We start from the raw sequence: 17226 nt of genomic DNA, 5'->3' as shown, positions 1-17226 counted from the left end.
GATATAGTAGATGTAACTTTATTCAAAAAGGGAGGGAGCCATAAAGCAGAAAACTGTAGTCCAGTTAACTTAAGACAGAAGAAAGACTGCAGATGCTGGAAATCTGGAGTACACACAAAAAATGCTGGAGGAACTCAATGGGTCAGGCAACATCAATGGAGGGAAACGAACAGTCGACATTTCAGGCCGAGACCTTTCATCAGGACTGGAAAGAAAGAGGGCAGAAGACAGAATAAAAGGGTGGAGGGAGAGGGAAAAGCACAAGCTGGTGGGTGATAGGTGAATCTGGGTGGTGGGGGAGATAGGTAGGTGGGGGGGGAAGTGGGAATGGTGTGAGCAGCAGGGAGGTGATAGATGGAAGAGGCAATGGGCTGAAGAAGATGGAATCTGAAAGGAGAGGACAGTGGACCATGGAATAAAGGGATGGAGGTGGGCAGTCATGAGGGCAGGGGAGGGGAAAGAGAAGGGGTAATGGGGCTGGCTAAAGGGGGGGGGTGGGTAACAGAGGGGAGTGGTTCCCGGAAGTGAGAGAAATCGATGTTGATGCCGTCAAATTGGAGACTACCAAGATGGAATATGAGGTGTTGTTCCTCTAATTTGCATCTAGCCTCAACTTGGCAGTAGAGGTGGCCATGGACAGACATGTCAGTATGGGAATGGGAAGTGGAATTAAAAAGGGAACTGGGAGTTCCTGGCTGTTGTGGTGGACAGAGTGAAGGTGCTCGATTCCATCTTCTTCAGTCCTTTGCCTCTTCCACCTATCACCTCCCAGCTTCTCACATCATTCCCTCTTCTCATATCATTCCCACTCCCCCCCCACCCCCCCCACCTATCTTCCCCCCCCACCTATCTTCCCCCCCCACCTATCTTCCCCCCCCACCTATCTTCCCCCCCCCACCTATCTTCCCCCCCCACCTATCTTCCCCCCCCCACCTATCTTCCCCCCCCACCTATCTTCCCCCCCCCACCTATCTTCCCCCCCCACCTAACTTCCCCCCCCCACCTATCTTCCCCCCCCCCCCTATCTTCCCCCCCCCACCTCTCTTCCCCCCCCCACCTACCTTCCCCCCCCACCTATCTTCCCCCCCCCACCTATCTTCCCCCCCCACCTATCTTCCCCCCCCACCTATCTTCCCCCCCTCACCTATCTTCCCCCCCTCACCTGGATTCACCTATCACCCACCAGCTCGTGCTCCTTCCCCTCCCTCCCCCCTTTTTATTCTGGCTTCTGCCCTCTTGCTTTCCAGCCCTGATGAAGGGTCTCAGCCCGAAACATCGATTGTTCATTTCCTTCCGTAGATGCTGCCTGACCCACTGAGTTCCTCCAGCAATTTTTGTGTGTCGCTCCGGTTAATTTAACATCTGTCATAGGGAAAATGTTAGATGCTGTTATTAAAGATAGCAGGGCAATAAGAGAAGTTCAAGGTAATCAGGCAAAATCAGCATGGTTCTATTTGATCAATTTATAGGGTGCCAGAGTAGCACAGCAAGGAGTGCTGTTGCCATACAGCTCCAGCAATCCAGAAACAAGCCTGATCTCCAGTGTTATACGTGTGGAGTTTATGTTCTCCTTGTGATAACGTGGATTTTCCCTGTTTTTCACATATCCCAAAGAACAAGGTGAGGGGAGTGCTAGCAGCTCTTTTTTTTAAAAAACATAAAGGTTTCAGTAAGAAGGCACAGGAAAGAACAGGTAAAGTCTTTATTTTGTCTGTAAATCCTTAGTCCTTGATTCAGTGTTGGCAGGATGGCAGTTCGGGCAGTGGAATGCTCCTCCTGTAAGATGTGGGATGTCAGGAAACCTCACAGTCTCCCTGATGACTGCATCTGCAGGAAGTGCACCCAGCTGCAGCTCCTGACTGACCAGGTCAAGGAAATGCAGCCTGAGTTGGATGTACTCGGGACCATCCGGGAAGCTGAAAACCTCATAGATGAGCCTTTTACCGAGGTGGTCACACCCAGAGTACAGGCTTCAGATAAATGGGTGACCACCAGGAGAAGTAAGGGGAGTAAGCAGTCAGTGCAGGTTTCCCCTGTGGCTATACCCCTCAGCAACAAGTATACCCCTTTGGATACTGCTGGGGGGATAACCTATCAGGGCACAGCAGCAGCCAGGTCAGTGGCACTGTGGCCGGCTCAGCAGTGAAGGATAAAGTCAGGCAGAACAATAGTGATAGGAGAATTGATAGTTAAGGGAACAGACAGGAGATTCTGCGGTCGCGAGAAAGACACCAGGATGGTGTGTTGCCTCCCAGGTGCTAGGGTCGAGGATGTCTCAGAGCAGCTGCAGAATATTCTCAAGGGGGAGGGTGAGCAGCCAGAGGATGTGGTGTACGTTGGCACCAATGACATGGGTAGAAAGGGGAAAGAGATCCTGCACAGTGAGTATAGGGAGTTAGGAAAGAGGCTGAAGAGCAGGACCTCAAGGTAGTAATCTCTGGATTGCTCCCGGTGCCACATGCTAGTCAGGGCTGGAATAGGATGATAGAACAGTTGAATAAGTGGCTGAGGAACAGGTGCAGGGGGCAGGGTTTCAGGTTCTTGGATCATTGGAACCTCTTCTGGGGCAGGGGTGACCTGTACAAGAGGGATGGGTTGCACCTCAAATGGAGGGAAACCAATATCCTGGCCAGGAGGTTTGCTGGTGCTACTCAGGAGGGTTTAAACTGGTTTGGCAGGGGGATGGGAACAGAGCACTGCGTCAGAAAGTGGAGGGATTGAGAGGAAGGTAGATGTCAGGGCCAGTAAAAACAGGCAGGAGCAAAGTAATAGACACGATGGGACGGACAGTTTGAAGTGTGGTATTTGAATGCTAGGAGTATTATGGGAAAGGGTGATGAACTTAGAGGATGGATCGGTACATAGAACTATGATGTTGTGGCCATAAGAGAGACTTGGTTGAGAGAGGGACAGGAATGGGTGCTTAATGTTCCAGGGTTTTGATGTTTTCGAAAAGATAAAGAGGGAGGTAAAAGAGGTGGGGAGTTGCACTACTAATCAGGGACAATATCGCAGCTGCACTCAGAGGGGACATAATGGAGGGCTCGTCCACTGAGTCTATATGGGTAGAACTCAAAAATAAGAAAGGTGAAATCACTCTGATGGGATTATACTACAGACCCCTCAATAGCCACTGGGACATTGAGGAACAGATATGCAGACAGATGAGGGAAGGGTGTAAAACTAATAAGGTTGTTGTTGTGGGGGACTTCAACTTCCCTGATATAAACTGGGACCTCCTTAGTGTAAGAGGTTTAGATGGGACAGAATTTGTTAGGTGCATCCAGGAGAGTTTCTGAAATCAATATGTAGATAGTCCAACGAGAGGAGGGGCCGTACTGGACCTGCTGTTGGGTAACAAGCCTAGCCAAGTGACTGACCTTTCAGTGGGAGAACAGTTAGGGAACAGTGACCACAACTCCTTAAGTTTTAAGATAGCTATAGATGATGATAAGTATGGACCTGCGGGAGAGTATTAAATTGCAGCAGGGCAAATTTCGAGAGCATTAGGCAGGAACTAGAGAGAATTAATTGGGAACAGCTGTTTTGGGGCAAGTGCACATCGGACATGCGGAGAGTGTTTAAAGACCTACTGCACAGAGTACAGGACAGTAAGAAGGAAGGACAAGGATGGCAAGAACCTTGGATGTCAAGAGAGGTGGTGAATTTAGTCAAGAAGACAAAGGAAAAGTATGTAAAGCTTAGGAAGCTAGGATCAAACAGAGCACTTGAGGATAATAAAGAAGCCCGAAAGGAACTCAAGAAGAGAACTAGGAAAGCCAGGAGAGGCCATGAAAAGTCCTTGGCAAGTAGGATTAAAGAGCATCCCAAGGCATTCTGTACATATATCAAGAACAAGAGGATAACTAGGGAGAGGGTAGGACCACTCAAGGATAAAGGAAGGAACATGCGCTTAGAAGCAGAGGATGTGGGTGGGGTCCTTAATGAGTACTTCACATCAGTATTTACCAAAGAGAAGGACATGGAGGATAGGGAGATCATTATGGAGCATGCTAATATGTTAGGGCATTTCAAGATAAAGGAGGAAGTAGTGTTGGGTCTCTTAAAGAGCATTAAGGTGGATAAGTCCCCAAGGCCTGATGGGATATACCCCAGGTTATTGAGAGAGGCAAGAGATGAGATTGCTGGGGCCTTGACCAATATCTTTGTGTCCTCTCTAGCCATAGGTGAGGTTCCGGAGGACTAGCGAGTAGCTAAACTTGTTCCATTATTCAAGAAGGGAAACAGGGATAATCCTGGTAACTATAGACCAGTGAGTCTCATGTCAGTGGTAGGGAAGTTATTGGAGAGGATTCTTAGGGATAGGATTTATGAGCATTTGGAAAACCATAGCCTAATTAGGGACAGTCAACATGGCTTTGTGCAGGGCAAGTCATGCCTTACTAACTTGATTGAGTTTTTTGATGAGGTGGCGAGGGTGATTGACGAAGGTAGAACTGTGTATATTGTTTACATGGATTTTAGTAAGGAATTTGACAAGGTCCCTCATGGGAGGCTCACCCAGAAAATTTAAGATCCATGGGATCCACAATGAATTAGCCGTTTGGATTCAGAACTGGCTTGAAGACAGAGGGTAGTGGTCAATGGGACTTATTCTAGCTGGATATCTGTGACTAGTGATGTTCCTCAGGGATCTGTAATGGGACCTATGCTGTTCATGATGAATATAAATGACCTGGATGAAAATGTAGATGGATGGGTTAGTAAGTTTGCAGACAATACAAAGATTGGTGGTGTTGTGAATAGCATAGAAGACTGGCAAAGGATACAGCGGGATAGAGATCAGTTGCAGATATGGGTGGAGAAATGGCAGATGGAGTTCAACCCAGCCAAATGTGAAGTGTTGCACCTTGGGAAATCAAATGTAAAAAGACAGTACACTGTTAATGGCAAGACCCTTAACAGTGTTGATGAGCAGAGGGGTCTTGAGGTCCAAGTTCATAGCTCCCTGAAAGTGGCTACACAGGTTGATAGGGTGGTAAAGAAGGCATATGTCATGTTTGCCTTCATTAGTCGAGGCATTGAGTTCAAGAGTCAGGAAGTTATGCTGCAGCTTTATAAAACTTTAGTTAGGCTGCATCTGGAGTATTGCATTCAGTTCTGGTCGCCCGATTATAGGAAGGATGTCGAGGCTTTGGAGAGGGTGCAGAAGAGGTTTACCAAGATGCTGCCTAGATTAGAATGCATGTGCTATGAGGATAGGTTGGACAAACCTGGGTTTGGTCTCTCTGGAGCGGCAGAGGCTGAGGTGAGATCTGATGGAGGTTTATAAGATTATGAAAGGCATAGATAGAGTAGACAGCCAGTATCTTTTCCCCAGGGTTGAAATGTCTAATACCAGAAGGCATGCATTTAAGGTGATAGGGGGCAAATTCAAAGGAGATGTGCAGGGCAAGTTTTTTTTACACAGAGAGTGGTGCGGGCCTGGAATGTGCTGCCTGAGGTGGTGGTGGAGGCAAATATGATAGGGGCATTCAAGGTGCTCTTCGATAGGCACATGAATGTGAGGGAATGGTAGGATATGGACATCGTGTAGGCAGAAGGGATTAGTTTAGTTGGGCATTTTATTACCAATGTAATTGGTTCAGCTCAACCTTGTGGGCTGAAAGGCCTGTTCCTGTGCTGTACTGTTCTATGTTCTAAATGCTGATTGGAAGGTTAATTGGTTACTATAAATTACCCCTGGAGTAAGTGATAGGAGAATCAAGGTGAAGTTGATCAGCATATACATGAGATTAGGTTGCAAGGTAATAAGTGGGGGAATAGAATTGATGTGATTGCTTTGAGATCCAAGTGGCCATCTTCCATGTCACTAAGAACTATGAAGTATAAGAATGTAATGTGTGCTATGGATGAAAAGGGAACCAGTAGACATACTATACAGTAAACCTATATTAATCTGGAATGTTGTTGCTGCTGGAATAGCAGATTTTATTAATATTCCAACACATCTTGAATTCACTTTTTAAATAGGTATTACTCAGTAACATTTCAGTGAACCCAGTAAATTTCAAGGGAATGCAGCCAACAGAACTAGGCATCAGGAACTGGGGCCCCAGCAAGTGGTTGGGGAGCACGGTAACCATCACCTGGTGAACCAAATCTCGAACCATTGAGATTTCTGAATGGTTGGATGGCATATTATCAGAGTTTTACTGTCTCCAGAAGGCATTTCATGAAGTGCTGGATCAAAAGTTATTGTGGAATATAAAAACTTGGTATAGGAGGTAACAGTTTGGCTAGGTAAAAGATTACATAGGTAACAGAGTAGGAAAAATTGGTTCCTTTTTTTGTTGAAAAGATGTAATAACACTTTACTATTAAAACAAATGATTTTAATGTTGCTTCAAAAGGTATGGTTGCTAAATTTACTAATGATATAAAGATGGGTTGGAATGTAGTTAGGAAGAGGACATAAGAAGGCCATAAAGGGATATACAAAGGTTGAATAAATGAAAAAGGTATGACGATTGGAATATTATGTGCGAAAGTGCAAAATTATCCATTTTGGCAGCAAAAGTAAAGAAGAAGCATATTACCTAAACTGGGAGAAATTGCAGACTTCTGACATGTAGGTAAATCTGAGTGCCCTAATGTATGATTCACTAAAGTAGTATGCAAATGCTACAAGTAATTAGGAAAGCTAACAGAACAATGTAACTTATTGCTACGGGAATTGAATACAAAATCAGTGCTTCATTTAATATTGGGCATTGATGACACTCCATTTGGAGTGCTGTGTCCTTACTTAAGGATTTTATGCACTGGAAGCGAATGTTTACTGGACTCATGTCTGGAATGGGCAGGTTTTCTCATGAGGAAAAGTTGGACAGGTTAGGTTTATATCCACTACAGCCTAGAAGAGAGACAGGGGACTTGACTGAAACATGTAAAATCCTGAGGAGTCTTCACAAGGAAGATGCAGAGAGAATGTTTCCTCTTGTGGGAGAATCTAAAACTAGGGGTTACTGCTTACAAATAAGGGGTCACCCATTTAAGACAAAGATGAGGTGAATCATTTTGTCTAAGGATTCACTGGAACTCTCTTCCACAATGGGTGGTAGAAATAAGTCTTTGAATATTTTAAAGGTAGAAGTAGATAAAAACATGATAAGGAAGGACATAACTGGTTATCGTGGGTGGACAGGATTAGGGAGTCGAAGTTAGAATCAGGTCAGCCTTGGTCTTAAATGGTGAAGCAGGCTTCAGACTTCTTGTGGCCTACTCCTGCTCCTAATTCAAATGTTTGTTTACAGATGTTTTCAGTCTTCAAAGCCTTTCCATGTAGCCCAGCTAAATGAAACCTGTCACCTCAAAAAAAAAGTGCAAGCATATATTAAGTAATCATGGTAGGCCTGGTCCAAACACCAAAGCAGAACCATAATGGAATCAGGATTTAGAATTTGTTAAGCTCACACAGATTTAGGACTCTGAAGATACATGTGTCAGTTTTCTCATCAAAGAAGTATTAGTCACAAATAGTTTTTTTAAAATCAAACCTTTGTTCTTGAACACTTTTTAAATGTGGCACAAATAGGAAACAACATTTAAAAGGTTAAGTTAATGGAATATGTACCCATTAAGAAATGTCTGTCCTCTGATCTGATCTTCAGTCTGACTCTGATTTGTGCATTTGTATGTTGCAACACAGAATTCAGGAATGCACAGAGCTGAAGGGCTGGATGTATGTTGTCTTTGTTCCCTTGTATTTTTATCAGCCATGGTTGGTGTACAAGCACTGACCCCATTCATTCATGGCCCCTGACTTTGCACAATTTTCCCATCACATAGTTTTTTCCTTCATTTCCCCAGCAGCTAAAGAAATAAGAGAAGGATTTGTGGTCTACTGTTTACCACATTCCCTATCCCCATTTCCCCATTCACAATTCCCTACCAATTATGGTACTGCCACACCAACAGAAAATGTACAGGATGCAATTATTAACTGATTTTGAAAGATTTGAACTGTCTCCCTGTCATTAAATTGTCATTTTAAAACTTGGACATAGTGTGGGTGATAATCATTTGTGCTATTTTGCATTGAAACTTGCATTCTTATTGAAAATACAATACACATCCAAAGACATAGTACAATTTGTGATTGAATTTAGTCTGAAAGTAGTTTCTTTTAAATTGCAGTTTGCTCAGTTGGTAGCAATCTCAAGATTACTGCTCTTTTTTTATTTACTTATTGTAATTCATTGCAATTTATGTTTAGTGTGAAGTGCCTTGAAGAAGTAAATTGGAAAAATGATGAGGCTTAATCTTTACAGAGTCCTTTTTCCTTTCCTTCCTTTTATTTGATCCCTTTTTCTTTATGTTCTCTCTTCCTTTTATTCATCTTATTATTTCACCTAGCATGCAAATGAAGTGATTCTTTTAAAATCAAACCTATTAATTTGAATCCTATTTATATGTAAATCAATAAATGAGTTTATTGTGCCTCATAGTGACATTTGTGAAAAATGTTCCTAATATAAAATCATTAATGATATTAATCTTATTTCACAATGCTGATATTAATCAATTAATATTATTTCACTTAAGATGTTGAGACTAATGATAATCCTTATTTTCCTAAATTAATTATTTGATACAAAAACTACTTAAAGAAAGTGCACATGTTTACAATCTAAAATGCATGAGTTGTGACATGTTAAATTGGATACAAGTTTGCTGAAATGTTATTTGTATCCCTTAAGGAAATTGTTCGTTGTTTACCCTTAGGGTGACTTCATTACAGGTGCTTTAAGTATGTTTTGACTACCTGTGGAATTTTCTTATTAATACTGCTGATGTGTTATTATTAATCTATATCCTATTAAATGTTCACCTGTGCTTTGTTCTTCTGTGTTAGATATTACTACCTTGCCTTTAGGGCACATCAGACACCTCCTGCTGATTGTGCAAGCTGCACTGCTATCCTACAGAAAGCAAGACTAGACAAGTGGGTGCTTGGGAAAACCAAGGTAAGAACAGTCTAGGGAATTTTTAATTATTTCTTATCTTTAGTTTCCTTTTTCAGGAAGTTCATACTCTTTGAATATTTTTAACAGTTGATGCTGCATTGTCATGCATGAACTCAGGTATATCTATATCAATATATAGTGTTAAGTTAGGACATTAGTAAACTATTACACACAGTTCAACAAAGCAATTATTTTAATTTTTTTTCTTTCCACACACTGATGACAAGTAACAATGTTATATATATCCACTGGTATATGCTTTCACTATACAAGGAATCTGCATTGGCAGCTTTGCAAAATAAAGTGGGATTGGGACTATGAGCATTAACAAACATATTTAAGGATGTTGCTGTTAAAGTTTGTGGTAGTGAAGCATATTGCCACTGTAGTTTCACTGCAGACTGCACAAATGATTAAAAACTGGTGAGAACTCTGGAATAGTCACATCTCCACTGCCCCTTGTATGTCCTTTGACATGAAGATCACAGGGCAAGGTGTAATTGCTCAGAGTGTTATAGTTCCTATGCATTTGGCCATTCCTGGGTTGGAATGGTGTTGGCCAGTGTACTAAGTGTAAAAGGTCAGATCCCCATTATTTGTCAGCTCCCTTGGGATCTATGGAGCAGCTGCTGGATGTTTCAATAAGGGAGGGAATCTACCACGCATCATTCACTTTGTCCAATTTTATAAGTTTGGTCAAGGCACAAATACCTTTGGAAACAATGTAGATGGAAGCAATAAATTATGAAGAAATATTAATAGATTGTGAATGGGTAAAATTTCAGCAATTGGATGTTGAGTTGGACAAATATCAAGCTGTCCATTTTGGACCTAAAATTGACTGAACAGACTATGTTGTAAAGGATGAAAATCTAGTGGGTATGGAGAAAATGACATTATGATACCATTGTAATAAATCTCTATTGCAGAAACAATGCAAAGAAACTCTGTTCTCAGAGGCTTCAGATCCATTATTCACTTCTGATTTTGCATTTTGTAACTTCGGGCAAGCTGTGGTTATAAATATTTTGTAGTCTATAATTAGTAACCAAGATCTATAAGATTCTGTGCATGTGCATGAGTGTGCACGTGCATAGAACACACCACAGAAGGGTGCATCCCCACATCCCTGACAATGAAGATCCACAAGGAGACCCTGAAAAACAATGGGTAACCTTCCTTCCATATTTGCAAGCCACTTCTGAAAGAAGACAGACATTGATGACACCAGAACAGCCTTCATCTAAAAGAAGAAAAGAGTCTTTGAATACCAAGACCTCAAGTTCATTAGCAAACTCATGATCTACCGAGCAGCAGTGATCCCTGCCCACCCATGCGCTTTGGAGACGTGGATGATCTACAGTCGGCATCTTAAACACTAGGGAAGGTAACCATCAATGTTGTCACTGCAAAATCCTCCAAATCCACAGCTGAATATGTGAACCAATGTCAGTGTCCTCTTGCAGGTCATCATCCTCAGCATTGAGTCTCAGATCAGGTTCATCTATCTCTGACCACATGGTCCACACGCCTAACACTAACCTCCCAAAGCACCACTCGAAGCTTTGTCCTGGCATGAGATTCCCGGGAGGATACATGGAGAAAAGCCTAAAGGACGTTCTCAAAGTCTCCTTAAAAAAAAATTACATGCTTGCCAATTTGTGGGAATCTCTGGCCCCTGACTACTCAAAATGGAGAATTATCCAGGCCATTACAGAGCACTTCAAGTCTCTACAGCAGGAGCACTTGGAAGTCAATCATAAAGAACAGAAGGAGGGCAACACACCCCAAACAATGTGTTTATATGCCCCGTCGAGCATCACCTACACTATGGCAAATTTTCAAATGCTCTGCCTAAAGATCAGTACCAACTCAGTGCATTCTTTTCCTTCTGACTGTAAGCCCATGAATGCCAATGTACAGTCAAATTCATTTTGTACAGGAATTACACAAAGCTTCCTCAAACGAATAGGCTCTGGAAGCAGACAAATGCAAGGCTGTCTCCCTCTTTAGGCCATTGGTGCAGGCTAGACTCTTTTGTAAAACTGAATGGCACAACTTGCTGTGAGCAAATTCTTCCCCATTCCTGCACTTCTCCACCTTGTATTTACTGAATGTCTTATGGCAGTTTTTGCAATATAACAAATTATGTATTCAATGCAAAATTTCCTCTAATCTTACTGCTAACTGCTAAAATCCACTGCTTCAGATCAAGTGAATTACATGCAGTAGCATACATTGGTTTTACTTCACAAAAACCCACATGTGCATTTATGGTATTTTATATTTTGAGACATTTTGAATGCCTTATGCCTCAATACATCTGCCTAGGTTTTTTAATAGAGGTAATTTAGCACCAGCAGAAAGTACTTAATTCAATTGGGACAACACCAGTGTTAAAATAACTCCAATCACAACATCCAACTGAAGAAATTTCCCCTGCAAAGACATTGGTGCAAAATAATATCTTCAGAACCTGAAGTAAGAACAAAGACTCGTTCTGATTTTGCTATCTGTATCTGGCATCAAAGTACAATACCAACATTTACGCTTTATATTAGTCACAACAAGACATTTCTTTCTTTGAATAACAATACTATGAATGCTGCTTTTTTTTGTAAGAGCGGATTTTAAAATGAAGCCATTTGCTGGAACCTGAATTTTCCTCAGTGCCAAGCTGCACAAGAAGTAACTGGTCAAATTTGTCCCAATGGTCCCTTGGATAACTATGCTAAATGGTCTGTTTAATTATGCAGACCAGGAAAGTTCAGGTGTTATCCTACATTCGACTGAGTTAAGTGATCTCATTTCACTGAGAGTTTTTAATAGAAGCTGTGAGAATCTTATCACCATTGCTTTATCTAATTTGGTGCGACCTTATTAATTTTGATTGATCTTATAAATCCAGGACTAAGGAAATCAAAATTCAGGCAGTGTTCATTTCCTTATTGCTATCTAATTACCTTTCCTGTAAAGAGTTCTGTAGTTTTTGGGTATGAATGTGATGCCTACAGTTGTCTAGCCTGTTAATGGCTACTTGTGTCCATTCCCATGTTTCATCCTGTGGAATTGTATTCCAATTGTTCAATACACTTATAACAGGGAAGAAAATTGGAAAAACATGAATAGTTGCTGGAAAAAGGGATTAATTAGTGAAAAAGTAAAAAATACACCTAGCGCACAGATAGCCTGAAGCCACAACTGAGTGGAATTGAAAATACATTTCTGGTTCAGTATCTCCCATTTATTCATCTTTGTGAACTATTTCCCCAGTGTATCAAGTTTTTAATCATTAGACAGGCATGCAACTATTCTGCATCCTCAGAGTTTCAGTATAATACAAACATTAGACTCAAAATCATATGCTTCAAATGTGGTAATTTGATAAACCGGAACAGTTTTTATATCTTTATTTGAGTAAAATCTCAGCAAAGGTAGAACATTAAGTATAAATCCTACACTGTAAAACGCAGCTCACATTGAATTATAAAGAATGTCATCCTTTGTTAACGTGGTCATTATAACATTTAACTTATCATGAATGCTTGCCCTATTTTGTACTGTTTTGGTATCATCTGAACAATGACATACCATGTCTCAGACCAAAGAATGATGACGTTTTTTCCTTCTTGGCAAGGCCTAAATCCCCTATCCCCAATCCCACAATCTCCACAGTGCTTCCTCCCCTTGCTCCACAGCACCAACAACAAATGATTTTTCTATACAAAAGGAATGGCAATCTGGTTTGCAGACATTTCATGATTTTAATTAAGATTTGTTTATTAACTTTACACATTGAGCTTTGGAGAAATGTCTTGTCTCCAGAAACAACCATTGGCATTGCTGCACTCACGAACTTGAGGTGCTCAGATTTCTTGAGTTTAAAGGATTAAACAAAACATTATTAACCTTTCTGAAATGTTTAGTAGTGTTGGAGATAGAATATAATTGGATGTAAAAGTGCATGGTTATTCAGTTTTCCTCTTAGCTGGAGTAGGGCAATAAATAAACATGCACGCTTTCTGCTCTTTGTCTACATATCCTTAGTACTGTCTATACCTTTTCCCTTGCACACACATTTTATTTTTTTCAGCTGTGACCTGCTGTCCCTACATAATGAAACAGACTGACCTAATTCTTGAGATTGCCAAAGCATAATTCCTATTATTTCATTAGATGAAGTGTAATTAAAGTTAGACTGGGATTTTTTTGTTTCTTATTTTTCTATTCCATTTGGGGGTGTTTTAAAGTTTTATTAGTGTTTGGCAAAATCAGTCATTTTTGGTTATTTATAAAAACATAAGTAATTGTGAGACATTATCTTACTGTTGATCTTCATAAGTGCAACTAAGTGGAGATAAAATAAAAGACATGTTTTCAGGTGATATCCAGTTAGTTAGTTTGGTTAATTGGCATATACACCAGGGTAAAATAAAATTCCTTGCTTGTGTGAAATTACTTGCTCTATGCGCTGATTCTGCGAACTGCATGATGAAGTTGTTCTGTGATTTTAAATCTACTTAGCCCAATTTTTGAGAAATGCACTTGTAGAATCCTGCCACTTGTTAGACACAATGATGAAGACTGGCCTTGAACATATCAAGGATAATAGATTTGTCATTCATGCTCGTGTTTTTTCTACAAGGGTTGAAGTGAATCTACTTTGCATTATGCCAAGAAATGGACTTAGTACCAGGAATGATTCTGTCTGTCATAATACTGAGATTATTGGCAGTTTACTGTAGACCACAAACAAAACTTCTACTCAGCAACATGGCCTCTAGTGAGATCTCTGAGTAAGCAATTTTGGTCAAATCCTCACTTCCATCCTGCCCCAATTTCACACATGCTTTTACCCTGTTTTTTTTTCCACCATTGTCATGCCACTGACCATTGCATCCACACACAAATGTGTGGTTAGCCAATATGCATATTTTGAAAGCTACGAGGCATTCTAATAACAAAATATACTTTCTTCATGTTTGACATAAGTTGCCACCATGGAGCTTTAGTGATAGCAAATTAATAGATACTTCCAAAAATACATTCACAGCTGTTTCTGTTTTTTTTTAATCAGGTAAAACCTGAAAAATTCAACCGCTAATTATGTTGTTTGCTAATACCTCAGCACTCAGGATGCTGACTGATTCAGCTCTAAAAGGGGTGATCCTACCATGGAGATGCATACCGGCAGTGCTACTTTTCCTAATATGAGAATGAGGACTTCATAAGAGGATAATATTAGGGTATTATGTATTAAACAGTGAACATATGGCTTCATACAAGAAGTGAACTCAAACATATCAGAGCAGCAGAAGGACTAGGAAACAAAATAGAGGAGGCGACAGTTTTGAGGATGAGCCAGACTTGGTTCACCCTAATGGACAAATGGGCCAGGTTGTGACTTTTCCTTCTTGAACAAGAGATCCAGAGTTAAATATCTTGCCTGCCTCTTACTCTCGCTGAGATTCTTTGTGGCAGGCAATAGGATTGAGCACAATTCTCTTCACTAAGGAGCTGAACTCCTAATCTGGATCATTTTCAGAAAATAGTTCTATTACCTCCTCGTAGAGCATTATAGTAAATAGCACTCTAACGGACATTGCTGAACACAGTGCGACTGTATTTTATTTGTTCATTATTTTTGGTATTTTGTAATCTTTATGGAATGAATTGAAGTTGCATTTTTGATCTCGCACTTCATATAGTTCTTCCAAATCATTCTGGTATTCCTTCTTTCCCATTCTTAACATCAAAACAAAATCCTCTGAATTTACCTAATTAAATATAATAAGTTTGATTATCTCATTCATGGGATATAGCGTGTCATTGGTTGTGCGTGCATTTTTATCCACCCCATTTCAAAGAGTGAGTCAAAACATGTGCTGGAGTCTCCCAGATATACTGTAGTACTGAGATATATGAACTCAGATAATATTCAAAATTTTTATTGAGTAATTGGAGCTTAGGTCCAGCAGGAATTGGGATATAATAGCTTTCCTTGGTATACCAAGAATACCATCAGACCATAAGTCAGTGCTCTTCTTGTCCAGCTACTCTTGCTATACAGTGGATATGTATGATGGTTGGGATTTGCTCTATCCTCAATGGTTGAATAGTCTGCTGCAACCCACTAGTTCAAGCCAGAGAAATGCAAGGAAATAGAATACAGGTTGCAATAAGTGGATATTTCTTTAGATTGTCCGGTTGTGACAAGGGGAGTGCTGTGAAAGTGTGTAGTCGGCTGTCTTCTGCTTTTCATTAATATAAGTGATTTGTATAGAAGTACAATAAGAAACTATTGAAATCTTCCAATGGTATCAGATTATAGGAAGAACGCATTACTATGGGAAAATATAGTAACATTAGAGATACATGCAGCTTAATGCAGAATTAGATTTTTAGGTATGGCATGAAAATAGACCTTGGCTCATGTAGCCATTTGTTGATGCTTAGCACAAGACTAAATCCTTTTTGCCTACTCCATATGCTTAATCAACATCTATCAATGACTTCTCCAATATATTTTAATTTATTAATGTGATCTTTGCCTCAAATAGTTAATTTGTCAGTGTATTCCATACCTTCATAATAAACTTTGTAAACTAGTTTCACCTGTTTTCAGCAATAAATTTCATGTAGCAAAGCTTTTAACAAAAACATTTCTTTCGGGTCACTCTATATAAAACTACCATTAACTTAAAGAAAAATACTCAAATTTTTCTTTTTATTTTCTATAATTTAACAGAATCTTTGTGAATCTGCACTGTATGCAGTATATTGCCACAACAGCTTTCATTTGAACTGCACACAGTGCACGTAATTGTAGTAAAGATTTTTGTAGTTGTATTATTATATCACAACTCTTATATTTTACACTTGTTGTAAACCAGAATAGTCTATTAGCTTGTGTAATGCGGTATCCACGTGAGCGCTAAAAATGATTTGTGAACCTAAATTGTCATTTGACCTTTCTCATAAACGTAACCTAGCTTTCCCCAAATATCCAACTTAACATGTACAGATGGACTGCCTTTGACTTGCATGTGCCTTGTATTTGACCACCTCCTCCCTCCACCCCACATTCATCTATTGTGGCCACATGGTTGGTAGCATCCTCCCAGAATCATGCTTACAGCCTTATGGCAGAGTGATCTGCATTGCAGGATCTGGGCCACAGATAGTGGAAATTAACTCCATTTTCATGGGCTTCCTTGATTAAAGATCTCTAAATCTCTCTGATGTTTCAGTTTAAAAAATTTAAAATTATTTAAAAATATCAAAATCACTTGATAAATAAAAGAAGTAATATTGATTAAAGTAAAATCCTAAAAATAAAGCATCATGGCCTGGAGAGCTAGTGACCTAGTATTGGAAGATGGAATCAGGTTGGGGAGCTTATTTTTGACCAGTGCAGACAGAATAGTCTGAATGGCCTCCTTGGTATTCTAAATTTTTGTATGATCTTAAGAAAAGATATTAGCTGGATCTCCTAATATGCCGACATTATTTCCAGTGGACATTGGATTTGCATCCACTAACCCCCTCATCAATAAGATACGTGCATTGTACACTGTTTTGGAACCAAAAGAGCAAAACCCAAATAAATCATGATATGGAATAATTTTGCACAAATTGAGAATATTCAGCCTATCAGGTCTGCACCAGCTGTTTCCAAAAACAATCTAATTAGCCTCATTCTCTTGTGCTTTCCCATAACAATGCAGTTTTTTTGTCCCTATGTGTCTATTTCTTCCCCTCTGAATCCTTGGATACATTGAATCAGAACGCAAGACTTTTCTGCTCTAATTTTAACTGCACTTAAATAACTTGCTTTTGTTTATTATTCTAGTTCTCTGCTTTTTTTAAGCCACTATGTACTTAACACTTTCTCATTGAAAATATTGGTCCAAAGAACAGTCAGACTGTTACTGCCATTTTTCTTTTCTTCGACTAACTCATTATGTTCTCCTCGCAGAATTATACCTTACATTTATCAAAGTTGTTGCATATAATAATGTTTTCAGTTTTTGAGATTCTCTCTAACTGTGGATTCTCTCCTACTTTGGTTTTCTTTAGTTCCTTTTTTTTTCTTTCTTAACTTTATTTTTGTCATCAGCTGTTATCCTCATAGACCCTGCTCTTCAATTTTAGCTTATTTCAGACTTTATGCGCAGCGTATTAATGGTAGTTTGCACTTCTGCAATTTATTTTTCAGAAAACATGCTATTGTGAA

At 40.0% G+C, this 17226-nt stretch overlaps 1 protein-coding gene across 1 annotated transcript in view; it reads left to right on the top strand.

Annotated features, from left to right (window-relative positions):
- myo3b (myosin IIIB) overlaps window positions 1-17226 on the top strand; it is a 316747-nt gene that overhangs the window by 181476 nt on the left and 118045 nt on the right. The window contains exon 25 of the mRNA XM_052029302.1: window positions 8879-8990. Within this exon, the coding sequence (XP_051885262.1) occupies window positions 8879-8990 (112 nt within the window). The remainder of the gene's footprint in view (window positions 1-8878; window positions 8991-17226) is intronic.

This window comes from Pristis pectinata, chromosome 1 (assembly GCF_009764475.1).
Source record: "Pristis pectinata isolate sPriPec2 chromosome 1, sPriPec2.1.pri, whole genome shotgun sequence".
Taxonomy (NCBI): Eukaryota; Metazoa; Chordata; class Chondrichthyes; order Rhinopristiformes; family Pristidae; genus Pristis; species Pristis pectinata.
Note: the sequence above shows the minus strand (reverse complement) of the source record. Positions and strands in the feature narration are given on the sequence as shown.